General features: G+C 38.5%; 1 protein-coding gene across 1 annotated transcript; it reads right to left on the reverse strand.

Moving 5' to 3' along the window:
- Positions 1 to 4,582: 4,582 nt before the first annotated feature.
- Positions 4,583 to 17,705, reverse strand: LOC148103941 (uncharacterized). Its single transcript, XM_006803415.2, has 2 exons — positions 17,285 to 17,705; positions 4,583 to 6,969 (listed from the first exon to the last, which is right to left on the reverse strand). Exon 2 carries the CDS (start codon positions 6,950 to 6,952, stop codon positions 5,546 to 5,548), a length of 1,407 nt encoding a protein of 468 aa, XP_006803478.2. The 5' UTR covers positions 6,953 to 6,969; positions 17,285 to 17,705; the 3' UTR covers positions 4,583 to 5,545.
- Positions 17,706 to 17,983: the final 278 nt, after the last annotated feature.

A 17,983-nucleotide genomic window follows, 5' to 3' on the forward strand; every position in this document is an offset into this window, starting at 1 on the left:
TTTGGCATCAGTGGGAAGGAAAAACTCCCTTTTAACAGGAAGAAACCTCCGGCAGAACCAGGCTCAGGGAGGGGCGGCCATCTGCTGCGACCGGTTGGGGTGAGAGAAGGAAGACAGGATAAAAGACATGCTGTGGAAGAGAGACAGAGATTAATAACAGACATGATTAAATGCAGAGAGGTCTATTAACACATAGTGAGTGAGAAAGGTGACTGGAAAGGAAAAACTCAATGCATCATGGGAATCCCCCGGCAGCCTATGTCTATTGCAGCATAACTAAGGGAGGATTCAGGGTCACCTGGTCCAGCCCTAACTACATGCTTTAGCAAAAAGGAAAGTTTTAAGCCTAAAAAGGTTTCTTAAAAGTAGAGATAGTGTCTGTCTCCTGAATCCAAACTGGAAGCTGGTTCCAAAGAAGAGGGGCCTGAAAACTGATGGCTCTCCCTCCCATTCTACTTTTAAATAATCTAGAGACAACAAGTAAGCCTGCAGTGCGAGAGAAAAGTGCTCTAATTGGGTGATATGGTACTACAAGGTCATTAAGATAAGATGGGGCCTGATTATTTAAGACCTTGTATGTGAGGAGCAGGATTTTGAATTCAATTCTGGATTTAACTGGAAGCCAATGAAGGGAAGCCAAAACAGGAGAAATATTCTCTCTCTTTCTAGTCCCTGTCAGTACTCTTGCTGCAGCATTTTGGATTAACTGAAGGCTTTTCAGGGAGTTTTTAGGACATCCTAATAATAATGAATTACAGTAGTCCAGGCTAGAAGTAATAAATGTGTGAACTAGTTTTTCAGTGTCACTCTGAGACAGGATTCTGTTCTCTTTGTAATTACAGGAGCTGTCCTCAGATTCAGACGTCAGCACCAACCAGATCGTCCAATATGTTCACATGTTAACTGCAAATTGATGAAAACAATACAAAGGTTAAAGTACCACATGTGCTGTCAGTGAAAGCTGCAGCTGTTTTAGTGATATAGTTAAAGACAAAAAGTCACCCATGTAACTGTGTCACTGTATATCTGCATTAACAGGACGTCAGTTTGGTGTTTCAGAGAGCTGCTGATCTCCTGCACAGCTTCTGTTTTAAACACTTGATGTACTCAGCTGCATGAAGAGCACAGCTGATTTTCTCTGACACAATTAAATAAACCCGATGAAGGTCACTTGTACGTCGAACTACAAACTTGTAGTTTGGCATTTTGAAGCAGCCTTCATGCTGTTTTTGTTCTCGGTGAAAATGTTTCCTCCTGGATTGAAATAGATCTGTCACGGACCCGGCTCTGGAGGACTCGGGGGTCCGTGAGCAGGATGGACCATTATTAGTATTATTAGTATTATTAGTATTGTCATTGTTGTTATTTAGGGATGTGTGTCTTTCTACACTGTGCTGTGTTCTGTGTTCCACTCATTATATGTAGAGGCAGGGTGTGGGTGTGTACATGTGTGGCTGGAGAATGGAGAACAGCCACATGCGGGCCTGATGGGTGTGGCCCGGCAGGAGGACTGGCCACACCTGAAGTTCCTGCCACACACCTGTTGGTGATCAGGGCTCGTCGGGGGAGCTACTTAGGAGAGTGTTGGAGCGCCCACCGGCGCGGGTTCAGACTACTAGTTAATTTGGCAAAGAGAGTCTAACACTGAGATTAAAACAAAAGGTTAAACTTGTTCGCTACATCCGCTTTTGTTTGAAAAAAAAAAAATTGCCCAACTGTGAGGCTGAAAGAAAATCTAAATTCTTCTGAGTGACATAACCTGGCTTGCTGGTGGGCCAATGTCTTTCTAACAAAAGACTAATGTAGACCTTGAATGCCCTACATTTGAAATAAAAAAGTGTGTGTGTGTTCTATTTGTTGTTGTTTTTTTCTTTTAGAAACAGATCATTAATGGCAGCATGACAGGGCACTGCATATAAAAAGAGGATTTGTCTAAAAAAGGAATCTTAAAGAAATGTTTTATCTTTAACCAGGACATGACCGAGGCCACTGCACTGACTGCTATAGAGAAAACAACGGTGGGCATTTATGTCTCCAGAGATACGCCAGGCATTGACTGTCCTGATGTTGGCATCATCATCGAGGGTGTGGTGGTTCTTCAGGATTTGGATTGTGTGGCCCTTGCAGTTGCCATGCTTTTTGGACTGTTTTACTCGTTGAACATGAGTTACCCATCACAGCTCCGCTACACCTTTGAGGTAATTCAGAAGGTGGTAATGGAATTGGATGCAACTGAACTCTCAAGAAAAGCCCAAAATTTAAAGACAAAACTGCTCATGTAAAGAAAGTTCACTGTTGCTCTGCATGTGAGGTGGTTTGCTCTCTCACTTGTTCTCCTGCATTTTGGAGGTTCAATATCAACGACAAATCAGTGTTCACTATTGTGTACTTTGTAAATGCCATATAGATGGGGCCTGGCTTGGTTTTGTTTTTTCCTTTTTGCTCTCTGTTCAAGTTTTCTAATTGGCAGCATTTTTAGATTTTGGTTTATTTGTTTTTAAAAGTGAAGAAATGTAGGGTTATTCACCCCAAATAGTCCCATCATGGCTGTGTGAAACAGCATTTTAGGTTTAATTCAGTTGGTGTAAGATTGCTTTGATGGTTTTGTTTTAAACCAAGATGTTGCAGTATGTTCATTGCAGGAATTTTTGAAACTATTTTTCGTATTTGTTAATTTTTTTTAAGTCACTCTATCACTGTTATTTTTGTGGCTCTTTAAAGGTTTTGACTTGCAAGTGGTAATTTTTTCTTTTTTTAGTAATTAGGGCAAAATGCATAATGTTAATGATAAGGTTAATAGGTAGGCGTTTCCCAATCCAGTAATTTTAGAGTTAATGGTAACTAACATTATGTTAAATTATTTACAATTGTAATTGTTCATTTAATCTTAAAACCTTAAGCAGAATTTTTTGTATTACTGTTCTCTTTCAAAAAGGTAACCTGTGTTTTTCTGTGTTTTGTCAAGTCAATCATGGCATAGATATTAGACCTTTTAGTTTTGTTTTTGTTTTTTTCTCCCCACACAGGTTACCATCTTGAACGAGAACAATGTGATATGTTATAAAGCTTACATTAAAAAAATGTGTACTTGATACTAGAATATAATAACAAATTGTTAAACGAAGATAACATGTAGTATTTAAGTGACCAATTAGTGTTGGGTAAAAGTTACTCAATAGTGTGGGATTAAAGTGAGAAAATTATGAAAGAATAAAATATTCCAAGACCTCATATTACTTCAACAGAACATGTCTCATTCACATTTTATGAACACAAAATTTATAGGTGTATTGAAAGCGAATAACTTGTGTTAATTTAACACAATTTTTTCATTTGCTGCCAAAGCAAAGCATCTGTGTGCAACAAATGTCCACCACTGAATTAAGTAAATCTAACATGCTCTTTTTTTTCAGTTTATGTAATGTTTGATGCGTCATTATTTATTCCAGTCTATCTTGCAAATACATGTTTGTGCTGCAATGTCATGCACAAACACAAACTATTAGATCCTTAAGATCAAACCTATGTCAAAATTGTTTCATTATTTTGGTCCATTGGAGTGTGGTAAGCCATCAAAGGCCGCTACTAGAAACTCGGAATATTACATGAAATTGCTTGTTTGGCCAAAGATGGGCAAATGATGTAATTTGGTAAAAAAACATTAAAAACTACAATTTTCATGTGTTGAGTTTAGAATGAAAGCAATTTTACCTAAATCGCATGATATATTACTGTCAATAACAAGGAATCAAAAAAGGTGGTTATAATGGGTTTCAAGAGGAACAATTTGGTGTATAGTGAATATTATTGATATTATTAAGGAGCTGATGTTGAAAATTAAAAAATCTGAAAAAAAAAAATACACACCTTTGGGAAGTTTCATTCCATTTGCATTAACAGAACAAAAATGGTTGAAAAAACAAAAGTAAAGTGGCCACAAATGGCCAGGAGAGAGCCCAGAGGGTTAAGTAATGTATAAGTAAGTTCACAGAAAATAAGAAAGATACATCCTATCTTTTATATATCTAAATACTTATAGGATACACTTAATTTTACACATACTTCCCAGTTAAAATGACACAAATTGATGAAATACAATAATATTTGCAATACAACATAAAAATTACAGGTTTCCTTTTCTCTTCATGCAGCTAAACAGACTCATCATTTTTAGGACAACAGAGACCATTTAAAACACATTTCACATGGGCAAGTTACAACAGAAACTGCACAGCTTTTACTTCACTAATTATCTCATGATGAACAGCCAAGTAAACATCAACAGGCCTTTCAGATTGACTAAGAACGTAATCTGTGCAGACGTTTTGCTTCTCTTTGTGATCACATGATGGTAATGTTTGGTCTGCAAGATCGCAGATGTTTGCACAGAACAGATAAAGTCAACATTTTTTGCATTATATTAACATGACAACCTTTTCCTCAATTCAATCTTTACTGAACAGCTTGGTTTATTATGTGTACATAGATTTCTAAGCCTTGCTGCATCAGTGGCTTCTTAATAATGACTTTAATTTAGGTTTCTAGTAAAGAGCCATTAGATTTATGAAACAACAATTAGGAGTTTCTGAAAGGACTCTGCTGCTCTTTATTAAACAGTTTGATTAAAAATTAGAACATGTAAGAAAGTAATATGAACAATTCAAAGAAAGTCTTTTTACATGCTGGCTGCCAGCCTCAGATAGGCATGTTTTTCATTTTCATTATTCAATGGGAGAGATGGACATTTAAAAATTTGGAAAGCTCTGACAGACAGTTAGCAAACACATACAACTCCACCTCATTACAAAAAGGACATGTTCCACTACATGGAGAAACTACATACTACAGCAAGAATAAAGCTACAGCACTTTTTCTAATTGTTAACCTTCCTATCCTTCACTGCAAGCAATTCATGTTAGAATACTTACAGATTTAAGTACTGTTACAATCAATATGTACATCCTACTAAATCATTTTTTTATAGCAAAGGTAAAAGTCGCAAGACCTTTTCATTCTGCCTGGTAGCTCCATCTCCATCATCCTTTGCCAAGAGTCCTTTGACCATTGTTACACCTGTCTCCCTCTCATTTACACACATGTATTCTTTCTTGCCTCTGATGACAATTATTAAAGCTGAATTCTGTGAAGCCTGATCTCAAGCTTTGAAAGTTTGACCTAGCAGATTTGTTCAGATTCTCTGTGCTTCTCACTGTCTCCAAAAGGACACACAGTATGGGTTTGCTGATCCTCAATAAGTTTGTGTTATGGATAAAAGACTTTCCATACTCCTCATATTTCAGTGGTTTAATAGTTGGTAAGATTGGGATTTTTCTTTTAGATGATAAAACCTAGCAAAAGAATGTCCACACTATGCAAAACGACAGTGTTTAACTCCAGCATAGATAAGCTTATGCAAATTTAAGATGCTAATCTGAGTAAGACTTTCTACACTGATGACAAACGCTTTAATTCCAGTATGAATAATCTGATGCTTTTTAAATATATTGACACAAGTAAAAACCTTTCAGCACTGACCATATAAAAACTATTTAACTTCAGTGTGGATTAGTTCATGATGTTTTAAAGTATCCATGCGACCGAAAGCCTTTCCACACTGACCACAGACAAATGGTTTAGCACCAGTGTGAATGAGTTTATGTTTTTTTAAAACCCAAATGTCAGGAAAAGCCTTTCCACAAAGATCACAGACAAATGGTTTAACACCAGTGTGGACGAGCTGATGAGTTTTTAAACCCCTCATGTAAGTAAAAGCCTTTCCACATTGACCACAGACAAATAGTTTAGTGTCATTGTGGACGAGCTGATGTTCTTTTAAGGAACTCCTGTTACTAAAAGAATTCCCACACTGATCACAGTTGAATGGTTTAACTCCAGAGTGGGTGAGCTGATGTCTTTTTAAGGTGCCATTCTGAGCAAAACACTTTCCACACTGATCACAGCTGAATGCTTTGACTCTAGTGTGGATGAGCTGATGTTTTTTTAAGTTGCCATTCTGATTAAAACACTTTCCACACTGATCACAGCTGAATGGTTTTAATCCAGTGTGGATGAGCTGATGTTTTTTTAAGCTGCCATCCTGAGAAAAAGACTTTCCACACAGATCACAGCTGAATGCTTTAAATCCAGTGTGGGTGAGCTGATGTTTTTTTAAGCTGCCATTAAGAGTAAAAGCCATTCCACATTGATCACAACTAAATGGTTTAAATCCAGTGTGGATGAGCTGATGTCTTTTAAAGCTGACATTATGAGAAAAAGACTTTCCACACTGATCACAGCTGAATGGTTTAATGCCAGTGTGGGTGAGCTGATGTTGTTTTAAGCTGCTATTAAGAGTAAAAGCCATTCCACAATGATCACAGACAAATGATTTAATTCCAGCATGGATGAGTCGATGACTTTTTAAACTCTCCTTACGAGCAAAAGCGTTTCCACACTGCTCACAGATAAATGGTTTAGCACCAGTGTGGATGAGGCCATGAGTTTTTAAACTATCCACGTGAGCAAAAGTCTTGCCACACTGATCACAGACAAATGGTTTAGCACCAGTGTGAATGCGCTGATGTTTTTTTAAGGCACACTTATAAGTAAAAGCCTTTCCACAATGATCACAGACAAATCGTTTAATGCCAGTGTGGATGAGTTGATGACGTTTCAAAACCTTCATGTAAGTAAAAGACTTTCCACACTGATCACAGCTGAATGCTTTAACTCCAGTGTGGATGAGCTGATGTTTTTTTAAGCTGTTTTTCTGAGTAAAAGACTTTTCACACTGATCACAGGTAAACCTGTCCCCAGTGTCAGCGCGCCGGCATCTTCTGGGTTGCTTCATAGTAGTAAAAGTCTTTTCCATGAGGATCACAACTGGCTCATCTGTATTAGCTGGTGTTGGGTGGTTTTTGTTGAGGTCATCAATGTGCCGAGGTTTCACCATGCTTTCCCCCTTTTTGCCTATAATGACAAAGACCCAAAACAGTGGTTATGCAACTACGAAACCTACAAAAAGTACAGATTATGATATGATGATGATGCATAATTCAGATCATGCGCATCCCCATGAGTAAAAAAATACAAAAAAACAAAACACACACACACATACATACATACATACATACATACATACATATATATATATATATATATATATATATATATATATATATATATATATATATATATATACATATACATATATATACATATATATACATATATATATATATATATATACATATACATATATATATATATATATATATATATATATACATATATATATACATATATATATATATATATATACATATACATATATATATATATATATATATATATATATACATATATATATACATATATATATATATATATATATATATATATACATATATATACATACATATATATACATACATATATATATATATATATATATATACATATATATATATACATATATATATATACATATATATATATATATATATACATATACATATATATATATATATATATATATATATATATATATATATACATATATATACATACATATATATACATACATATATATACATATATATATATATATATATATATACATATACATACATATATATACATACATATATATACATATATATATACATATATATATATATACATATATACATATATATATATATATATATATATATATATATATATATATATACATATATACATATATATATACATATATACATATATATATATATATATATATATATATATATATATATATATATATATATATATACATATATATATATATATATATATATATATACATATATATATATATATATATATATATATATATATGTGTATGTGTGTATATATATGTGTGTAATATATATATACACACACACACGCGCCCTTTGGATTAATGAACAGTCTTTCAGGCTCTAGTGAATGACGTGCTATGGGACTTCTTAAATCACTTTGCTGGACGATATACTCATTTTCTCTAAGTCACTAGAGGAGCATCTATGCCATATCTATACCCATATACGGGCAGTGCTGCAGAGCCTTCTCGAGAATACGTTTTTGTAAAGGCAGAAAAGTGTGAGTTTAATGCTAAAACTATTGCTTTTCAGGGGTATGTGTTATTAGGAGTGCAGGTGAAGACGGACCCTGCAAAAGTGAGAGCAGTCACGGAATGGCCTGTTCCAAGTAGAGCAGGGCGATATGACCAAAAATATTTATCACCATATACATTTAAAAATTTGCAATAACGATATAACTGATGATATAATTGACACAAGACAAAATACTTTACGACTCCACAACTTTATTAGTGCAACCCCCACCCCCAAAACATCAATGTATTTACACTTAAACAAACAGCTGTTTTTTTTATGTGCATTAAAGTTATATAAAAAATTAACAGTGCAAATGCAAATTCCTTGCTGACAGTTTAACCAAAAGGCATTTCCAGTGGAAATTGGCCGACATATCCTCAGCATAATCATGTAGAATATCCACAAAATTTAAAAAGACGTTATACACACACAATACGGTAATATTATGTTGATGCACAAAACGTATCACTCCGCGAGGCTCCTGCCTACAATAGCCGTAATACTCCGACAATCCATCAAGCGGTGCGGGTTCGTAGCTTAGCAAAGTCATACTAAAACATTTGACAGATTTTCGAGCGCCGTGTACCACATAAAATCATTTCGAGGTCAGTAAACACAATGAGAATTCATACATAAGGCAAGAAGATTATAAGGGGCACTGTTGATTTTCAGAAAAATCAAAGGATTGATTTTAAGTGTGCCGTATTTTCCAAAAAACACGGTAATAACGACAGCCCGCTAGCATGCGCTACCAAAAATAGTGCTTTGTTGTGTATCTGACGGACGAAAGCTAAACCAGTTCCATACCACTGAAGTTGCAGCATTTTTACAAACGTATTCTGGTTAATCTGTTTCCTTCTACAATCCGCTTTCGCCCTTCTCATTCTCCGTCGCCGGCACGCTTTTTCTGCCATGTGTGTATGAAAACAAAGGCACTGCTCATGCGCGTTTTACCCATATTCTATCGCGATATTTCATTTTCTTATCGTTGCCCGACATTATACCGGTATTACCGTGAACGGTATGATATGGCCCAGCCCTAGTTCCAGGTACTCGCAAAGTGCTACAGCGATTTTTAGGCTTTGCTAACTTCTACAGGCGATTCATTCGGAATTATAGTCACTCAGCTCACCTCCACAAAGTGCCCCTTCACATGGACGCCAGAGGCAGACAGCGCTTTTAAAAGACTAAAACAACTACCTTCAAGCGCACATATTTTAATCCAAGCAGACCCTGATAAACAGTTCATAGTTGAATTGGATGCCTCTGAGATCGGGTAAGGGGCGGTTTTGTCAAAAAGGACTGGTTCCTCCGCCAAGCTTCAACCTTGTGCCTTCTTCTCGAGTCGGCTCAGCCCGGCGGAGGGAAACTATGATGTAGGAGACTGAGACGCGACACTCGCTGGAAGGCACGGAGCAGCCGTTTATTGTGTGGACAATTCACAAGAACCTGGCATATTTATGCCATGCCAAGAGACAGAATGCTCGACAGGCCAGGTGGTCATTATTTTTTGCTCGGTTTAACTTTTCCATCTCTTATTGTCCAGGTTCGAAGAATCAAAAACCAGACGCCCTCTCATGACAGTTTGAATAGGGCAAAGCACACACATGGGCTTCTCCGATTCTGCCTGCTACCCGCAAGATCAGATCCATATCTTGGGCGGTGCAGAGTTCATCCCACGGGCTTTACAGACTGAACCTGACCGGGCACTGGGCCACTTGTTCCCGAGGCCGCCCGGTCCAAGGTGCCGGACCTCCTTCCCCCTGCCCAGCTGATTGAGCACCTGAATCAAGGACCTTGTACTTCCTCTGTGTCTACACCTTGCCCGCGAACAGTAGGGCAAAAGACTGTCATGCTTTTCCCAGACATTTTTCCCCAAGCTTTATTACTAAAACCACTCTCCTCTTGTTGCAGCGTGCAGAGACTCCCAGTGCATTTCCCGCAGCCTGTGCCTTTCCTCTATGCTCACGAGAAAGGAGTTTCTATGAAGATTTAAGTTTGCCAATTATTCATTAGAAAGCTAGTCATTGTTTCAAGTTTGGTTCCCAAGCAGACAGGAAAACCTTAGTTCATTATTTCGTAACTCATATCTACACGTTTTTGCTTTTTGAAAATGAAATAAAGTTTTGTTTGTTTTTTCACATTACGGGGTGTATGTGTAGGTCCCACATTTGAGTCCTCCAGTTAACTGGCCTGGGCCGTGACAACAGAAGTGTGAGATGGTTGAGAATCTACACCTGTGTACTGTTATACTTTAGACAGCAAGGAACAGAAAGCTGAGTTTATTCAACTCCCCGGACAAAGCTCGTGAAATCTGAAGGCTAAACCCTCCGATTTCACAGCCGTTCGCTTCACCTACACACAGCTGGACTTGGCCCACTTAAAACACAAAGGCCAGGTCCTCAGGAGGATGCAGTCTCTGACTTTGGACACCCCCAAATTAAGCATGCCTGTGTCAAGTGTTCAGGAACCAGAACACACTCATGAGAAGTATGGTTCTTAGAACAAGAAGGTATAAGTGGACAAGGGATGAGAACAGGAGACTGTTGGAATGCTACTGTGCAAGTAATCCTGGTAGAAGGGGTATCATGAAGAGGCTGTGGGACCTATGGAGTCTTCTGACACCAAACATTTAGACCAGAGGTTACAAACAGGTCGGCCGCAGTGGACCTGGACTGGACTGCTAGAGCAGAAAGTTATGTTTTAATACATGACAGGGCTCTTCTGGATAGAGATCCTGGTCAGGAGTCAAAGTCCCAATCTGAAATACCAAAGGAATCTTTTTTTCCACTTTCTTAAAATTTCTGATATGACCTTTAGATACATTACCATTCAAATGTTTTTGTCATTGATTGTAATTCAAGTCTTTCAAGTCCAATAATTAGCTTAAAATTGTACAAAGGTAAGTGGTGAACTACTAGAGGTTTAAAATAATAGGGCTGGGTATTGTCACTGATTTCTATAGCTGACTCGATTCTGATTTACAATCCCTATTCAGCTTCTATTTATTTTATTTAATACAGTGGCTTGCAAAAGTATTCGGCCCCCTCTGCACATCACTCTGAACACACCATCCCCACTGTCAAATATGGTGAATCATGCTCTGGACATCAGCAGGGACAGGGAAGCTGGTCAGGGTTGATGGGAAGATGGATGGAGCCAAATACAGGGCAATCTTGGAAGTAAACCTCTTGGAGTCTGCAAAAGACTTGAGACTGGGGCGGAGGTTCACCTTCCAGCAGGACAATGATCCTAAACATAAAGCCAGGGCAACAATGGAATGGTTTAAAACAAAACATATCCATGTGTTAGAATGGCCCAGTCAAAGTCCAGATCTAAATCCAATCGAGAATCTGTGGCAAGATCTGAAAACTGCTGTTGATAAACGCTGTCCATCTAATCTGACTGAGCAAAGAAGAATGGGCAAGAATTTCAGTCTCTAGATGTGCAAAGCTGGTAGAGACATACCCTAAAAGACTGACAGCTGTAATTGCAGCAAAAGGTGGTTCTGGCAAGTATTGACTCAGGGGGCTGATTAATTATGCAAACCCCACTTTTCAGTTATGTATTTGTAAAAAAAATGTTTGGAATCATGTATGATTTTCGTTCCACTTCTCACGTGTACACCACTTTGTATTGGTCTTTCACGTGGAATTCCAATAACATTGATTCATGTTTGTGGCTGTAATGAGACAAAATGTGGAAAAGTTCAAGGGGGCCAAATACTCTTGCAAGCAACTGTATCTATTATACTTTTTGTTCAGCCCCAGTTTAAGTTTCATGCTTTTTTCCCCTCAGTTTCAGAGTTTATAATGTGTGTGTATGGGACGGAATGTTGGAGGTTAGAGTGAGACAGCTCAACTACTAGAGTGGGAGAAGGGGAAAAATTTATGTTAAAATCTTCTCTTTAAACTGCGTGTCCGCAGTGTCTGTACAATAGTGGTGGTGATTTTATTTTTGCCACCTTTTGTGAAGTACCGATGTTTCTCACTGCACTGGCTGAGCTGCTCCTCCATTAAACTCTATTCCTAGTTGCCTGTGACAGCAAACAGATCTTCATTTTTCTATTCAGTGAGATTTATTGTAGGGCATTGTTTTTCAACCTTTTTTGAGTCGCGGCACATTTTATAGATTAAAAATGTCCGGTGGCACACCACCTACCAAACTTGCTCCAAAATGACACATTGTACCTTCATACAGTACATATAATGGCAAGTTAGTCTCTCAGTTTGTTTATACTCACTCAGTGTGAAACCTGGGCTAGTCTAGATGAACATAAAGATGATATTCTGGCAGGAATTGAAGAAAAGCATACATGAAATTCTTCCTTAACAGCTCTTAATCTCTCTCTGTTTTTAGTTTTTATAGCAGTTGCACGAAAAGCTTTGCTCACATAGATATGTTGTAGAAAATGGGAGCAATGTCAAAATGGCTCTGTTTGCAAGAATGGGGAACTCCTTGGCAGCAGTCAACCAAAAACTGTCCAAAGATAGATCAGCAAAGCTCAGCTTTAAACCACGGTTTTGTCTCAGTTCAGTTAGTTCCTCCTGCTCCTGCAAAGTCATATCCTTTCTGAAAACTGCTGCTGAGCTATATGGGCCCCTTACCCAGTCAAGGCATTCAGTGGAGACTGAGGGGAAATAATTGGACAACTTCTCCTCAAGCGTTTTCAAATGTTTACCTATTATTTCACATAGTGCGGAAGTTTTGATATCTCCTTGCCATTTCTGAGCGACTGGGAACATGCCAAGGTTGGCATTTTCCAGATGTTGTTGCCAGAAATGCACCTTTGAACGGAATCCATTTATTTTATCTGTGCTTGTGAACATGTTTTCATCTCGGCCCTGCATTCGTGTGTTCAGTTCATTCAAATGCTGAAATATATCTGCCAATAACTTGCAAGCAGCTTTGCATCATTGGACCTCTCCTCACTCAAAAACACTTTTAGCTCTTGCAGCTCATACACACGGGCAGTACTTTGCCGCGTGACAACCATCGGACCTCCGTGTGGAGCAATAAGGCTGTATGCTCCGTTCCCATTTCCTCACACAGAGATGCAAATATGCGGCTTTTCAGAGGTCTTTTCTTGACTAAGTTTACCATGCGCACGACATCATCCAACACTGGAGCTAGATCTGCTGCTAAAGTCTTGGCAACGAGCGCCTCACGGTGCAGAAATCAGTGTGTAACAATAACATGCGTGTATCACTTTCACTCTGCTAACAAAACCTTTGGTGTGCTCGACCATGGCTGCTGCTCGATCAATGAAGACACTTATGCAGTTATCCCACTTAACTCCTCCTTGTTCAAGACATTCGGATGTAACCCGAAAAATGTCCTCTCCTCTTGTTTTTTCTGGCAGTGCCTTGCAAAATAGAAAGTTCTATTTACCAAGGTGATATTTCACTACCCACTGCCACCCACAGACATGAAAGAGTAATTACTCTACCAGTCACTGCATTGAAAGCACAGATGCTCAGCAATGATTTTATTACTTGTAGTTAGGGCTGGGCCATATTATACCGTTCACGGTAATACCGGTACAATGTTAGGCAACGATAAGAAAATGAAATATCGCGATAGAATATGGGTAAAATGCGTGTGCGCAGTTCCTTTGTTTTCATACGCACATGGCTGATTGTTGAGTGAAACGGATGAACCAGAATTAGTTTGTAAAAATGGTGCAACTTCAGTGATGTGCAACTGGTTTGGTGTTTGTCCCTCAGATACACAACAAAGCACATTTTTTGTAGAAAATGCAAGCGGGCCATCGTTATTGTATTTGTCGGACTAAGGTGCTCTTAAATCTGGGAGTAATCTGGGTCCCAAACTCCGTCTTCCTCAGGTCCCAAAGTCAAACGAACACTGCAGCATCACTGAGAGTTAAAAACTGTCTAAATTCTTTCATCTTTAATAAAACGATCAGCATTGCTGCTTTACCAGGTGTAACTATGAAGTTTAACATCCAGGCATCCATGAAAACAGAATTTATTACATTTAACCGAGTTAGAAGTTAGCAGAAAGCTACCGGAAGTTAGCTTGCTAGTTTCGCTAGTTACTTAAGCATGATATAGCATGTTCTGACTGAGAGATTTCTGAAAAAATTCAAACGTACTGCTCTACTGTCACTTCCAACATAAATGAAGACAGAAAACTAAACAGCAGTGACGTTTGTAGGGTTACTGAAGTTGGGCTAGGTGGTATATAATGATGTGCTATGTGATCGCTAGCGACACAGCTATGTTAGCATAACATAAACAGTGAAGCTGCAGGATGAAAGCTAACATTTTTCCACTCGATAAAAGTTAACATGAAGGTTCCTGATGGTTAGAGACAAATGCAATCGCACGGACCAAACTTCAGTCAGGAGAACAACTGAGATAATCCATCCACAATATGAGGTTAGTCATTAATATACCGCAACAACATGGGAATAGAGCAGCTGTGATAGAATACAGCATTAATGAATCAATGGTACAGAAGTGGAGGAAGCAAGAAGAATGAGTTGAGTAGTTTGATTTATCTGACTGCTTTGTTTAGCTTAATGTGTCTTATAATCCCGTGCACCTTATGTTCAGAAAAATATGTATTTGACTTTTTTTTTGGCACACTGCAGTTTAATGTTGCAAAGCACCTCTTTTAACTTCAGTGGATATTATACATGGTTATGCTCAGGATATGTCAGCCCATTTCTACTGGAAATGCCTTTTGGTTAAACTTTCAGCAAGGAATTCGCATTTGCACTGTTACATTTTTATATAGCTTTATAGCACATAAAAAAAAACAGCTTCTTGCTTAAGTGAAAATAAATGGAAGGGGGGGGGGGGGGTTTGTGCTAGTAAAGTTGTGGAGTTGTATTTTGTCTCGCATCAATTATTATATCGTCAGTTATATCATTATCGCAAATTTTCAAATATGTATCGTGATAAATATTTTTGGCCATATCCCCCTGCTCTACTTGTAGTAATTATTAAATTGTATTTTTGGACCAATTAATTAAAATTAAAGTGGTTGGGAAACACTGTTGTAGGGCACTGCTGCAGAGCGTTGTATTGTATGGCATTATTGTGCCTCACAGAGTCAGTAACAACTAGGGCTGGGCCATATCATACCGTTCACGATAATACTGGTATAATGTCGGGCAACGATAAGAAAATCGCAATAGAATATGGGTAAAACGCGCGGTGCCTTTTATTTTTTATTTTTTTAATGCACATGGCGGAAAAAGGGTGCCAGTGAAGGAGAATGAGAAGGGTGAAAGCGGATTGTAGAATGAAACAGATGAACCAGAATTGGTTTGTAAAAATAATAATAATAATAATAATAATAATAATGGATTGCATTTTATATAGCGGGACCCCTCAAAGCGCTTTACAATACCACTATTCAGTCACTCTCACATTCATACACTGGTGAAGGCAAGCTACAGTTGTAGCCACAGCTGCCCTGGGGTAGACTGACAGAAGTGAGGCTGCCATATTGCGCCATCTGCCCCTCTGGCCATCACCAGTAGGCGGTAGGTGAAGTGTCTTGCCCAAGGACACAACGACTGAGACTGTCCGAGCCGGGGCTCGAACCGATCCGATTACAAGACGAACACCCAACTCTTGAGCCACGATCGCCCCACAAAAAATGCTGCAACTTCAGTGGTGTGGAGCTTTTGTCCATTAGATACACAACAAAGCACTATTTTTGGTAGCGCATGCTAGCGAGGCGTCGTTATTACCGTGTTTTTTGGAAAATACGGCACACTTAAAATAAATCCTCTGATTTTTCTGATAATCAACAGTGCCCCTTATAATCCTGTGTGCCTTATGTATGAATTCTGGTTGTGTTCACTGACCTCGAAACGATTTCATGTGGTACACAGCGCTCGAAAATCTGTCAAATGTTTTAGTATGACTTTGCTAAGCTACGAACCCGCACCGCTTGATGGATTGTCGGAGCATTACGGCTATCGTAGGCAGGAGCCTCGCAGAGTGATACATACTGTGCTTCAACATAATATTACCGTATTGTGTGTGTATAACCTCTTTTTAAGTTAAAAAAATACATACAGCTTTTTGCACCAGCATGCATCTGCTCTTATATAATTATCATTAGCTTACAGCTTTAAGTGTTTAAGGTATGTGCTAACTAAAAATAAAGACAAGATAATAGTTCATTAAATTTTAATGAAATTTGCAGATTGTTTCGGTGAATTCTAATAAACTCCGTCGTCTGCTCCTTGCTATCTAAAATATAACAGGACACCGGAGTATATTCTTGAGCATCTCAAACTTAAGATACTAGTTGTCTGCTTGACGTTTATTTGGCTGTGTAAAAACGATAACTTTAATCTCGGCCAAACCGATTTACTCAGGAACAAATAAAATACTGAAAAAAGCCAAACAATATAATTTTTAAGTTATCTATGTGACTCATATATCATGTTTAACCTGAGTAGTGAAAGACGGCGGTGGGTTTAAAAACGATTTGCTGCGAGTCCGGTGTTCTCACCGGCTCTAGTGAGCTAGCTATTGAGCTGGTGGGTAACAGACGTCTCCGAAAACGTCCGAGCGCTTTTGAAAATACGTGGCGCCTTGATAAACTGAGCAGATATTTGAGGTTTACACAGCTACATTCTCGCCTGAAAATATGCTAAACGTTTAATTTGTGACCCAGAAAGAATAATAAGAGTAATATTAAAACTAACTAACTGCCGCCATTGTTGAAAACTGAGCAGGCCCGCGCTATGAATTCTGGGACACAGCTTCTTCTTCTTCTGGGTTTAACGGCAGCTGGGATCCTTGTGCATGCAGTGCTGCCATCTTCTGTTTCAGTCCGTTATTACACTCTTAAATCCAACTACTTATTCCTGCGTCTTTTGGGATCTTACAAAGCTTCAAATGAGGCGTCGACTATTAAATTGGATTAGTCATGACTAGTCGACTAATCCTGGCAGCCCTACTTCATATGAAGGAAAACAAACAGCTGAACACAAATAAACGAAATAAAAAAGGTGCTGAATTACTGGAAGCTCCAGTCAGACAAAATGACAGGGGCCGAACAGAACGTACAGACGAAAACAAAATTAGCTAAGAGAGAGAAACCCTGTAGACAGTTATAGAGTTAGGCAACCAATATAATTATAATGTACTCACCCTCGATCCCCTCTGATTCAAACTAAAGATCCACGCGCGGAGAAGGAGGCAAGCGGGGCTTTGCAGTTGGACTAGCACTGGTAGAGACAGTAGGCTCACTGCCCTCCACTCCCCAGCATGTTACTCCCGTCAATCACCACGAGGCCAAGTTATTTGTTTACAGGTGATTTATTCCAAACTGACCGACAGGATGACTTGGCGTTGTCACCGAGAGGCCAAGTAGATATACCTTGCAGAGAGACCAAGCTGCGTGAGCTACGAGAGCGTATATCTTTCCAGTCAAGCATCAGAAACAGAAACTTGATCTGCCGGAGACCAGAGGGCGAGCAGTAAGGAAGCAAAAGTACGATCCACAGTGCTCTAAGCCTACTTTCTGCTCTGTGGACGCGCATTACTTCTTCTTTTTGTGTGATGGCGGTTGGCAAACAACGTTTCTGGTGCATTACCGCCACCAACTGGAACAGAACAATGAAACGTGTTTTACTGTCTCGTTGAAAACAAAAGTCTAATTTCCCTGCACCATGGCTGTGTCCCACTCCAGCTATGGCGTTATGGCGTTATTTTTGTTCCAATATTCTGAGCGCACGTTAAAAAAAAAAATTAACGCACGTAAAAAAAATTGCAGGTGCAAGTGTTGCATTTTGAGGAGAAATTTATTTTGAGTGAAGAAAAGCTAAATTTGAGTGAACAAAATTCATT

This window comes from Neolamprologus brichardi, chromosome 3 (assembly GCF_056152115.1).
Source record: "Neolamprologus brichardi isolate AB-2024 chromosome 3, ASM5615211v1, whole genome shotgun sequence".
In the NCBI taxonomy this organism is placed as follows: Eukaryota; Metazoa; Chordata; class Actinopteri; order Cichliformes; family Cichlidae; genus Neolamprologus; species Neolamprologus brichardi.